Source organism: Ascaphus truei, chromosome 3 (assembly GCF_040206685.1).
Source record: "Ascaphus truei isolate aAscTru1 chromosome 3, aAscTru1.hap1, whole genome shotgun sequence".
Lineage (NCBI taxonomy): Eukaryota > Metazoa > Chordata > Amphibia > Anura > Ascaphidae > Ascaphus > Ascaphus truei.
The window spans coordinates 352,771,076-352,783,317 of NC_134485.1; the positions used below are offsets into that span (position 1 = coordinate 352,771,076).

At 39.4% G+C, this 12,242-nt stretch overlaps 1 protein-coding gene across 3 annotated transcripts in view; it reads right to left on the minus strand.

Moving 5' to 3' along the window:
• The window catches only part of CAB39L (calcium binding protein 39 like), an 85,930-nt gene that overhangs the window by 37,525 nt on the left and 36,163 nt on the right, over positions 1–12,242 (minus strand). For all 3 annotated transcript variants that reach the window (XM_075591940.1, XM_075591942.1, XM_075591941.1), the window contains 2 exons: positions 11,415–11,560; positions 6,026–6,190 (listed from right to left, as the gene is read on the minus strand). In XM_075591940.1, coding sequence (XP_075448055.1) covers positions 6,026–6,190; positions 11,415–11,525 — 276 coding nt within the window. In that variant the 5' untranslated portion in view covers positions 11,526–11,560. The remainder of the gene's footprint in view (positions 1–6,025; positions 6,191–11,414; positions 11,561–12,242) is intronic.

Sequence of the window (12,242 nt, forward strand, 5' to 3'; positions counted from 1 at the left end):
CGATAAGTAGGAAAAAGGTAGTGCTTCACTTTAAGTACATTTTCGCTTTACATACATGCTCCGGTCCCATTGCGTATGTTAATGCGGGGTATGCCTGTACTGTAGTTTCAAAACTATTGTGGTTGAACATTATATGTACATTGCTGCAGTTTCTTGCCCATGGAGCATACGATGTGCTATTTTTGACAAAAGCTCAGGGATATAAAATGCCCAGTCACTAGGAGCGGACAATATGATTTAAATGGAATGACATTTCCTGTATCTTTAGGCAAGTTCGTGGTGTTCTGGAGTCTCTGGGGTAACGGGGAAATCCCGCATCACCCTTCTGATCATCCCACAGAACCCCAGTTGAGAAACACTTGTCTATGCAGAGGAGGGGGGGGGGGGGGGAGAATCTTTGCCAAAAAAGGTACTTACCAGGTCAATGACGAAATAAAAATCACTAAATAAAAAGACCAAATTAAAAATTGTGCTAAAAAGGTGATTCATTCTATTTCAGAAAAGATTATTTGGCCTCAAGTCAAACAGCAATAATTAAATCAAAACATTTTTTTTTTTTAAAATCGGGAAAAAAAAAAAAAATCATTTAAAAAGCCCAAACTATTTTTTTAACAGACACGTAATCAACATGTTACCGCATAAAATAAAGCATATCTTAAGCATATGCAATAATTATACCAGAGGTGATCATCAAAATAAGAAAATAACGCTAATGTCTACACATTTAAATACTGAATATGAATTTAATGAGTAGTATCAGGCTATAATTGAAAAATTAACAATTTATCACCTACCCCAGGCAAGATAACCCTATGGGATAAAATGTATAGCAATTTTTTTATAGTATATTAACCCCTTGGTAACCAAGTTAGTTGTGGAATGAAATAAATAAATATCACTTGAGTGCCAGTGAGCCTATCTAGACCATCTCAAGTACTGTAGTTAAAGGGGTTAAGGAAGAAAATAAATATCAATTACCCCACCCATGAAGAGGACCACTTCAGGGTGTAGGACCCCAAGAACTATTCCATACAAAAGTCCCTTAAAACAATCAATCCATCTGAAGCCCGATGCAACCTCCCCACCCCAGTAAAAATACAAATGAGCCTACTTGTAATCCACAGCAATCCGGGCCCAAAGCCTTTGATAGTCTGCGGTTTGAAAAACCTACAGATGGGAGTATTTCTTGGCAATGTGTTATTTTCTTGAAGGTTGACGCAATGTCCTCATAGGTTTCCCTCCACAGGCAAACAAGTCGTGTTATTGGAGGACTTGGCCCTTATATGTAGTGCCTCTATAGCAACCAGTCACATTGGTGACTGGGCTACCAATGTGCTGGTTGGTCGAAAATTGATTGGCCTACCAATGTGCTGGTTGGTCAACCGATTTACATCATCAGAAAGGGCGGGGAGCACGTTACAGCAACCAACGTGTCTGGTTGCTATAACAAGTATTCCTACCCAAATGTTATGCAACGGTCTGCTGGGCCCTCATCCAACACTACACTATTCTCCGGTTGAAAGAAACCTGTGGACGACAAACTATAAGAAGGATTTTTTTTTTAATGGTTAGGCATCAGGCTATGTGTGGAATGGTTCTGAGAGAGCCTATACCCTGTAGGGGATAGTGGGTGGTATTTATTGCCTAATCCCATTTACCCTGCCTTGAGAAGGCTTATGTAGCTTTCACTTTAGGTGTGTTGGATGGGAGGTGTGTGGGGGAGAATGAGGTATGTAGTGCTCACAACACAAGAATACTTATCTAGTAGATGCAATATCGCTGCCAAGTTAGGCCTCACTGCAATGGCCAACCAAAAGCAGCAACATCAGGAAATTGTGTTGTGGCTTTCTATTAAGGACCCGAGTGGTCATCACTTATTTTTTTGTTCCATTTTCTAGCAATTTCAACTACCGTGAAAATAAAATGTCATTTGGAGGAAGAGAGGGGGGAGAGAGGCTGGGGGAAAGGCTGTAGCTTTAAGATAAATTCAACAAAAACAGGAAATGCACATGCAACAGGTTTTTGTTTTACAACAAAAAGTGTATGGTTATTTGTTCTAAAAAAATACTTGTGTGCTGCTCTTAACAAAAAGATGTTGACAAATATTTCTCGACTTCAAATGGTTGGGCTCCACACCAGTATTTTTTATCATCTTTGAGGGTGTTCCAAATGGTGTTATAGCAATCAGATTCTTGCCGTATACCGTATAAACATTTATTAAGGTGCATCAGCTTGAAGGAGCGGAGCTTTAAAGTCTGTGAAATGCTCTCATGTCACAGCAAATCGCCATTCAAGACATAGTATAAAAGATAAAATACAAAGTTGTTTAAAACTAAATATTTACTTGAACTGGGAGTGTCACTTCAGAACTCTGATGTATACATTCTTAAATTAAGTAAATGGTGCGTCATTGAGAATTTAGGATAATCCAGTGGTTAAGGTGTAGTCCCATTTAGCACCATAGTGAATTAATATCAGCGATTAAAACTTGTGACATAAAATAAATACAAAAACAACGACAACAAAAAATCAGACAAAGTATAAGTATTTCAATTATTTGTGAAAGTCTAACATGTTTTTATTATCGACATGGGCTATACTGCTTCAAGCCAATATACTGTAAGGCAATTCAGATAAAGGGATGCCTAGTCTACATCTGAAGACCAAGTACTGTAGGAAAGGAGACTTGAACAATGCCACAAGAAGAGCACTATAAAAATACTCTAAACTTCAATGTAAAATCTTTACAAAAACTGTACCTGTCTAATATACAATATTTGTATATATATATGTGTATATGTATGTGTATGTGTATATATATATATATATATATATATATATATATATAAAAAAGAAATAGAGTATTAACCCATTAAATATTTCACTTATGTCACAAGTACACTTAGTTATATATAGGACTTCATCTGTAAAAAAAAAAGCTCACTTCTTCATGAATGACATGCATTTGTTATTATGCAGATTTTCACTTTGACCGCTTATCAAATCCAATATGGTAAAGATCAAACAATGTTCCTGTTAGACTTAATGATTTCCTTATGGGGGGGACCCCGAGTGATTTGAGGTGACCAGGGAGCACTTTAAATAAATACAACTTAGTACATTTTATTACTTTACCTCCTTTGTATGGTTATGTGCTAGCAGACAATAAGTGGTCCTATGTTGAAGAGGACCATGAACAGAACATGCATTGTAAAGTAGACATTGGTGGTTAGGAGTAAGAGATCAATGCATTACAGGCTACTCCCAAAGCATCTATCATCTGAGATCTGACTCCAAAAAACTGTTCATGGTCCTAAGGTTCAGCAAAGTATCCGGTCGCTGCTCTCTCTCTTACCGTGCACCCCAAAACTGGAACAATCTACCAGAGACTCTCACATCCACCACCAGTTTAAGTTTCAAAACTAAAGCGGTCTCACATTTTAATCTTGTCTATAACTGTTACATACGACAATAATATATATTATCTCTAACTGTGCATTCAATGTCTTGTATATAATGTAAACCAGGCCTGCCCAACTCGTAAAGTGAGAAGGGCCGAACTGCTCCAAGGAAAAAAAATTTGGGCCGCACAGGTTAAATCATCATCATCATCACCTCTCCTCCAGCACCTCTCATCATCATCATCCTCATATCTCCCCCAGAACCCCTCACTATCAACCTTTGCGATACTCCTCATCTATCTCTCATAACCCCATCTCTCCCCCTCACCCACACAATACCCCCCTCCACATCAAACACACAATACCCCCTCCACATCCCCACAGCCCATTCCATGTCAGCAGCCCCCCCCACAAGTCAGCATCCCCCCCATGTCTCTCTTCACTCAATATAACTCTCTCCCCCTCCCCTAAATCACACCCTCTCCCCCTCCCCTCAATATGACTCTCCCCCTCCCCTCAATATGACATTATCCCCCTCCCCTCAATATGACACTCTCTCTCCTCAATATGACACTCTCTCCCCCTCCCCTCAATATGACACTCCCCCTCCCCTAAATGACACTCTCTCCCCCTCCTCTAAATGACACTCTCTCCCCCTTCTCTCAATATGACAGTCTCTCCCCCTCCTCTCAATATGACACTCTCTCCCCCCCTGCACCTCACATCCCTCTCTCCCCCCCTGCACCTCACATCACTCTCTCCCCCCCTGCACCTCACATCACTCTCCCCCCCTGCACCTCACATCACTCTCTCCCCCCCATGCACCTCACATCACTCTCTCCCCCCATGCACCTCACATCACTCTCTCCCCCCATGCACCTCACATCACTCTCTCCCCCCCATTCACCTCACATTACTCTCTCCCTCCCTGCACCTCACATCACTCTCTCCCCCCTGCACCTCACATCACTCCCCCCCCCTCACATGCCAGCAGCCCCCCCTCACAAGTCAGCAGCCTACCCCCCCACCAGCCCGTTTTTCACACCCACCCCCCACCAGCCCGTTTTTCACACCCACCCCCCACCAGCCCGTTTTTCACACACACACACACACACACACACACACACACACACACACACACACACACACACACCTCTCTTTTAGGTCAGCACATCCTCTCTCCCCGGTACTAAGCCCCGCCCCCGGCATGCTCTGACCTCCCCGGCATCTACCTGTTGAAAAAAAAAATACTCACGGCATCCTCCTCATGCTGCTGCTGCCCCCGCGCACCGCAAAACCCTGGGGCGGGTGGATGAATTGCCACCATTTTTAAAAAAAAATTTTTTTAAATTTATTTAATTAATTAACTGGCGCCCTGCCGGAGTCATCGCGGGCCGCACAGAGAGGCCAGGCGGGGCGCATGCGGCCCGCGGGCCGTATGTTGTGCAGGCCTGATGTAAACCCTGTTCACTTATGTAACTATGTATTTGTAACCATATATTATTTGTCATCATAACTTTATGCCCAGGACATACAGTACTTGAAAATGAGAGGTAACTCAATGTATTACTTCCCGGTAAAACATTTTATAAAAATAATAATAAATAAACGTAAGTTTTAAATAAGGCAGCGTCAGACAAGACCCTCACTTAAACAAGAGTCACTTACCAGAGTCACAAGCTGGTTTTATATTTGATTTTTTACAACGCAAGTATGAAACATTTTCGATCATAATAATCTGAACCGGTCAACGCAAAAGAAACCGCTTTGCCATTTTTCAGTTTTACAGATGCTAAAGAAAGACAGGATTACAAACACTGGCGGCACCAAGTAACAGCCGGGCCACGGGTCCACACACGTGGAACAAAAACGGGAAGAATGCAGTGACACGTTAGGGAGAGCAAGAGATTGGAGAGGAAAGTGGAAAACAAGGAAAGGGAATAGGAGGGAAAAGGGAACGCGACGGGAATAGTGATTCTTTAGGACAAAAACAGTTCAAGTGTATAGTTATATAAAAGGAGGAAAGGAAGAGTACTCTGCCATTAACACATTATTTTAAATCCACAATCTGAAATTAAGACCAATTCTGGATGATCCATACTGAAGGGGGTATACACGGTGATGTGCGTTAGTGAATTATATTGCAGTGTCAGAAAGGTTAAGAGAATTACGCTCCTTAGAATTGTATTAAGCTGTAAGCATATTTCTACAGTATTCCAATACCCAACTCGAATTACAGAAAGCCAAAACTATGTGTAATGCATGTTTAAAACGGCATTGTATGTCTTTATTTATATAGCGCCATTAATGTACATAGCGCTTCACAGCAGTAATACACGTGGTAATCAAATAAATAACAGATAATATAAATAACAGATCATGGGAATAAGTGCTTTAGACATAAAAGTAACATTAAGGAAGAGGAGTCCCTGCCCCGAGGAGCTTACAGTCTAATTGGTAGGTAGGGAGAACGTACAGAGACAGGAGGAGGGAGTTCTGGTAAGTGCGTCTGCAGGGGGCCAAGCTTTATGTATCATGTGTTCAGAATATTCCATATACAGAGGAAAAAAAGCCCCTCTTATAAAGGCACCAGTCCTGTACATAAGGAAATGGGGTAAACATACCTCAAAATCTATGAGATGCAAGTTGGCGATCAATGTCACCAGCAGGCCACTGTTGTACAATTCCTGTGCCAGCTGAGCCACCGTCTCTGTCTGAGGTTCTTTGTCTCCCGTACCGCACAGAATCTCCTTTGTGGCTTGCAATGATTTGGAAACCTCTTCAGAGGCCTATCAGATACACACATAGATGAGATGAATAACCGAAGTGCACGCTATTTAATTTAATAATTTTTTTTTGTTTAACATAATACATAATTGTATTTTGTAATTCAAAGAGGTTTAAAAATAATATGCGACATGCACGAACAAGTAACCTCTGGCCAATCTGGTTCAGTTTGATTTGCATTACCACAATACCTTTTTATGTCTGAATAAAATTAATTTAAGAGATTAATCCCGTGGCTGCCAGAAGGACCTAAATACCTTGTGCAATTAACTGTTTTTTTTTTTAAATATATAAAAAATGCAATATATATATATATATATATAATATACTGTACAGTCATGCAATAATGTGTTAAAAAAAAAAAAAGTACATTAAAAGGTTAGTAATACGTACACATTTCTCCATTATCTGAACCGCTGTACTTACAGCTCTGGGGGTGCAATCTACAAGGATTGCTGCTCTAATATATCCTTCATGGCTTATATAGATACCTGTATTTAGTATCCCTCACAAAATGCTAACATTCAATGGATTCTTGACAATATAATGTCAGGTGACAATGTATTAACCTTCCTCTATGTTGTATCTAGTAGTCAAAGAACTAGCATTGCTATTGGCGTTCAGTAAAAATGTATAACTTTGGTATAAAAGTGGTATTTAACTTGAAAGATAACTTGGAGTTCACACATTTTAGCGTTCACTATTGAACGGGATTTTGGTATACACAAACTTCCAGGTTTATTATTTTTTAGACCTGTCTGAGATACTGTATGTGAAAGTGCTCACAAGTGATATTTGTATTTGCTGTACACTGTACAGTGAAGGTTTTTGCCACTTTTGTACCCACCATAAAACTTATATACTGTAATGTGTGGTTGAAATCTATTCCAACAACACGCTGCAAAGCCAGTATAACCAGCCTCACAACTGAAGAGGCCCAAAAGGTCGAAACAGCTGTCTGTGAGTAGGTTTACTGGATATGCACTTCTTTAACCCAGGCTGTGCTGAAAAGTGGTGTAATGCGGCGGGCATAAGCTCATAGGTGTCCATGTTAAAATGGACATGGAACAAAAAGGTGACGTGTGCTCATTTGCGTGTCATTTCCCAGAATCCCTAGCGGTAGTGAAAGCATTGTATGCCAAGAGATAATGGTGAAAAGCAGGGTTGTCAGACATGTGAATGTGTTCACGAGATGGAGATGGAGAGAGAGAGATTTTTTTAGGGAGAAATCAAGGTGGATTCAAAAGAGAACTCCGTCTTCTCAGACTATCCAACAGTATTGCAGATCAATGCTTTGGTTGAGTATTGTTCGGGTGGATTGCTTAAAATTGTTTGAGCATAAATGATAATTTTTTATTTAAATAAGTATATTGTGTTTTTCTATGAGCTTTAAGTAATAGATAAAATATCTGGGGCAATGTCAACCAACACACAGCAAGAGAAAGACGTTTGTTGCCAGTCAATTCAAGAAGGAAAGATTCCTAGACAACCTCTGATACACAGGATTCAGAAAAAACAATCATGAAAACATTCTCACTTTAAAAGTTAAAAGGATTCAGTTATGTCCCACATCCAGTATATATAACAAATCAAACATTCATCGTATAGTGAAATAATGAAGAATGTGAAGATGTAATAGTTTCTCTGAAAGGGGGTGGGGGGTGGGGGTGGAAGGCTTACATTTATAAGTTCTAAAAATTGTTCAGATTGATCAGTGTCCAAACATAATATCACCAATCGTCTATAATGAAACCCTAATCTTAAAGGAGCATGCCTCCTACTTCTTTTTATCTTTTTTTCTCCCCCCTCCTTACAGGAGGGTCCTCCTGAACCAAATGCTGCTATTTTCAGCTCCGGGGACCTACTTACTGGTGGAGTTAAGAGTTTAAAATTGCCCTCACAGGATTTAAAAATGGCTGCCAAATAATGAGAAATAATAAGCTGCAAGATAATCAGTTGTGGCTTCATATTAGACAGCCATTTAAATCCCCTTTAAAAAACAAAATATCTGTAACTTCCCCAGTAATTATCTTGGGAAGCAGGGGTTCCACAGAGCTGAAAATAATGCGGCTCAGGTCTGTAGGACCCCCAACTCCAATCCTGTAAGTAAATAAATAAATATAACATAATTGTGTGCGACACACACACACACGTACGTTAGGGTGGATTCTCATTTAGTCATTTCAATTTAAATTATTATTAATAATACAGTACAACTTTTTATATAGGGCCAAAGCTTCTTGATGACTATTTCCTGGTACCTAAATGGTTTACCTTTGAATGATCTTTTTGTATTTATACCAATGGTGTACCCTCCATCTTCATCCCTAAGTTAACCCCTTTTTCTCAATACTACCTTTTTTTTATTGTATTGAATAGTCACTATGCCTGTATTTCTAAAGATCATTTCCATTATGCCTAGACAAAATGCATACTGTTGTCTGTATTAACTCCAACCAGCCACAATTGTTATTTTACACATTTTGCAGGTCCCTGTGTCAGCCAAATGAAAAACACCCATCTGGTTAACACCCACTGATTCATGCGAATCACATTTTCTACTAATCATCATACACTGGTCCCGTCTAGAATTAAATATTAAAGAGGCAATATTTATGGAACACTGCAACATGTATGCATTACAAATCTTGCCACACTAAACCTTGTCATTGTATAATAAGCTGTGACATTCCTGAAGTCAAATTAAAGTTACAGTATTAGCTGTGTAATCGCAAAGAAAACAGGTGGGTCTGCAAACATGTTGAACAATGCCAAGAGTATGTCCTGGTTTGTTTAATGCAATAAAAAGGTCACTGATGGGGCAAACTGTCTTTTTGGGCCACCATCTTATTGTTTCATTGCCTTATCTTTGTCATTTTAACGTCAAAGCAGGCTGCTGTAGTTATCTGATTTGATCTGGATATACAGGCACACTGGAATGCCATTCCTCCAACGCCCTTCTTGATGCCCTGCAGTCTGGATTATTGCTAACCACTTTAGCTTGATTACTCTCACCAATGATCTCCTCATAAGAAAATCATACTTTTGCTTTGGATTTTTTTTTAACCTCTCTGCTGCTTTTTACCAACTTGACCCCTCATATTTTACAAACTAACGTCCATCAAGCCCCAAAACCTGCCATAGCTTCCCTTTTATTTGTCTAACTATTCATTAGGCTGTAAAGCCTGTTTTACGTGGTGAAGATAAAACACAATATAATATTGAATTAGGGCCTAAGGCTGAAGCCACTTCCATGCTATAGAGATAGATAGATAGATAGATAGATAGATAGATAGATAGATAGATAGATAGATATAAAAGTATTAGGGCACTCAAATTTAGAATAAAAGTCTATAGATCAAGCCGCTATAGGAAAAAGTAGCCACTACTTATCTTCATGGGGTGTCGGTAGTGGAAACAGGGAAATCACACCAAGACAAAAATTGCGGGGTGTGGGGGTGAGTGAGGGGGACAGGGCCGGCATGATGGCGGTGTCAGTGCACCAAGACCAATTGTTTTGGGAAATCCAATATTCGAGTCTCAAAAAGTCAGATTGAAGTGTGTGTTCAATGTCAGAGAGACTATGGCTGTGTGCATATAAGATTGTGTCATCTGCAAACATGTGTATTGAAGTTCTGGGGCCCCTACTCTTCTCAGTGTTCATCAATGGTCTTCCTACAGCTTGTAAGGAAGCTTCAATACACATGTATGCAGATGACAATCTTAAATGCACACAGCCCTAGCCTCTCCAACCTTGAACACATACTTCAATCTGACTTTTTGAGACCTGAAAATTGGATTTCCCAAAACAAACTGTTTTTAAACACTGACAAGACTATAACAATGGTATTTGGGTCCAAGGCTACATTTTTAAAACTTCCAATGACTGAGATCCAGATTAGAACCAACGCTAACACCACCCTAACACCTGTTACTAGTTTTAAATACTTGTGCATATGGTTTGACTCCCATTTAACATTTGGATGCACATTGATACCCTGACATCCAAAACCTATGCCAAACTAGGTGTACTTTACAGGAACAAATCCTCCCTAAATCTGCTGGTCAGAAAGCGCATTGCACAGCAGATGCTAATGCAAATTATCGACTATGGGGACATAGTATACAGCTCTGCACCCCAAACTCACCTTAGCAAACTTGATACCCTCTACAATTCAATATGCCGTTTTTGTTCTCCAATGCAACTATAACACACATTGCAAAATGCTCAAAGAACTAGATTGGTCATCACTTGAGTCTAGACACAAAGCTCATCTCTCCTGTCTTGCCTTCAAATACTTTCTGGGCAAGCTACCCAGCTATCTGAAGAAGCTCCTCACCCCCACCACATGCAGCACTTATAATCTGAGATCTGACTCCAAAAGACTGTTCATGGTCCCAAGGCTCAACAAAGAAGCCGGACACTCCTCTAAGCGAGCACCCCAAAACTGGAACAACCTCCCGGTTTAAGTTCTTTCAAAACTAAAGCTGTCTCACATTTTAATCTGATCTGTAACTGTTACATACGCCTATAATATTATCTTTAACTGTGGATGCAATGTCTTGTATATAATGTATACCCTGTTCACATATGCAACTATGTATTTGTAACCATGTATTATTTGTCATCATAACTCTATGCCCAGGACATACATCGAGAGTTACCTCTCGTTTTCAAGTATTACTTCCTGGCAAAACATTTTATAAATAAATACTAAAATTATTAACGATAAAAAAAAAGTACCAAACAAATTTGTCTTGAGCAGTCTAGGTCTAAATGAAAGTGACATGTTAGGTAGGTATTAAAAAAAAACAAAAAAAAAACTGAACATTGTGAAATATTCGTTTTAAAAGGTTCAATGTTTTCATGGTAATAAAATGTTTGGAGGATAGTTACAACTTTTACCTAATCTCTTTTGTGTATGTGTCTACAAAACACATGCAAGGTTACATGGGTCAATATTGGTTATTTTTGGGCCTTCTGCCTGCCATGTGAATGCTCCTATGATCACGCCAATGTGCTTCCACACTGACACTCTATATTCAGTGGTTGTGGGTAACACGGAGTTTATGTATTGTACTGAATTAGATGTCAACTCTACCTCTACAGTAACAATGACATCCTAGCCACATTTTCCATTTACATTTCACATGTTAGTTTGTTACAGCCGGGTAGAATCCCTGATGACCTACTCAGATACCATGAGCATAAAAACAGCATCTTACCTTTTCAGTTTTTTTGTCCTGCTTCTCTAGTAAGGCCATGTTTTCTTTCAGAGTTTTCACAATCTCAGCAGGATTCTTGTGTGATTTACTGAACAAGGGCATCTTTTTCATCTCTCCAGGTACGCGTTATTTAACGTGTCAAGATCCTTAAAGAAAACAAAAATATATATTTACTAACATATTATTTAGAATTTGAAATAGAGATATAATATATATATATATATATATATATATATATATGAAAAATAGTTTGCACTCTTCTCAAATGAAGGCAGATGCTCGTCCCATATAGAAACATGTACAGGGTAACCAGGGAAATCCAGGTAACAAAGAGACAGCACACCGCAATATTATGAAGTAAATAAAGTGTATTAATACATTAATGCCCTGTGTTGTTAATACACTTTATTTACTTCATTATATTGCTGTGTGCTGTCTCTTTGTTACCTGGATATATATCTATACACACACACACACACACACACACACACACACCACAATAACGACATATTGGGGCCAGACAACTAATTCCTTGAATTAATTCCCCACGGGCCCTGTACATTAATGATAGTAAGCACTTTGTCCTTTCCAATAAAATAGCACTTGCATCACCCAGTTTGATATGTCCCCAACCCAATTTATTTTCCTTAGCGGACTGGTTTCTCACGTCCTCCTTTTATCTTGGATATATTCAAGGTCCAATTTTACAGATCTTAGCTCTAATACTCTTAACAAAGGAAACACACACACACACACACACACACACACACACACACACACACACACACACACACACACACACACACACACACACACACACACACACAC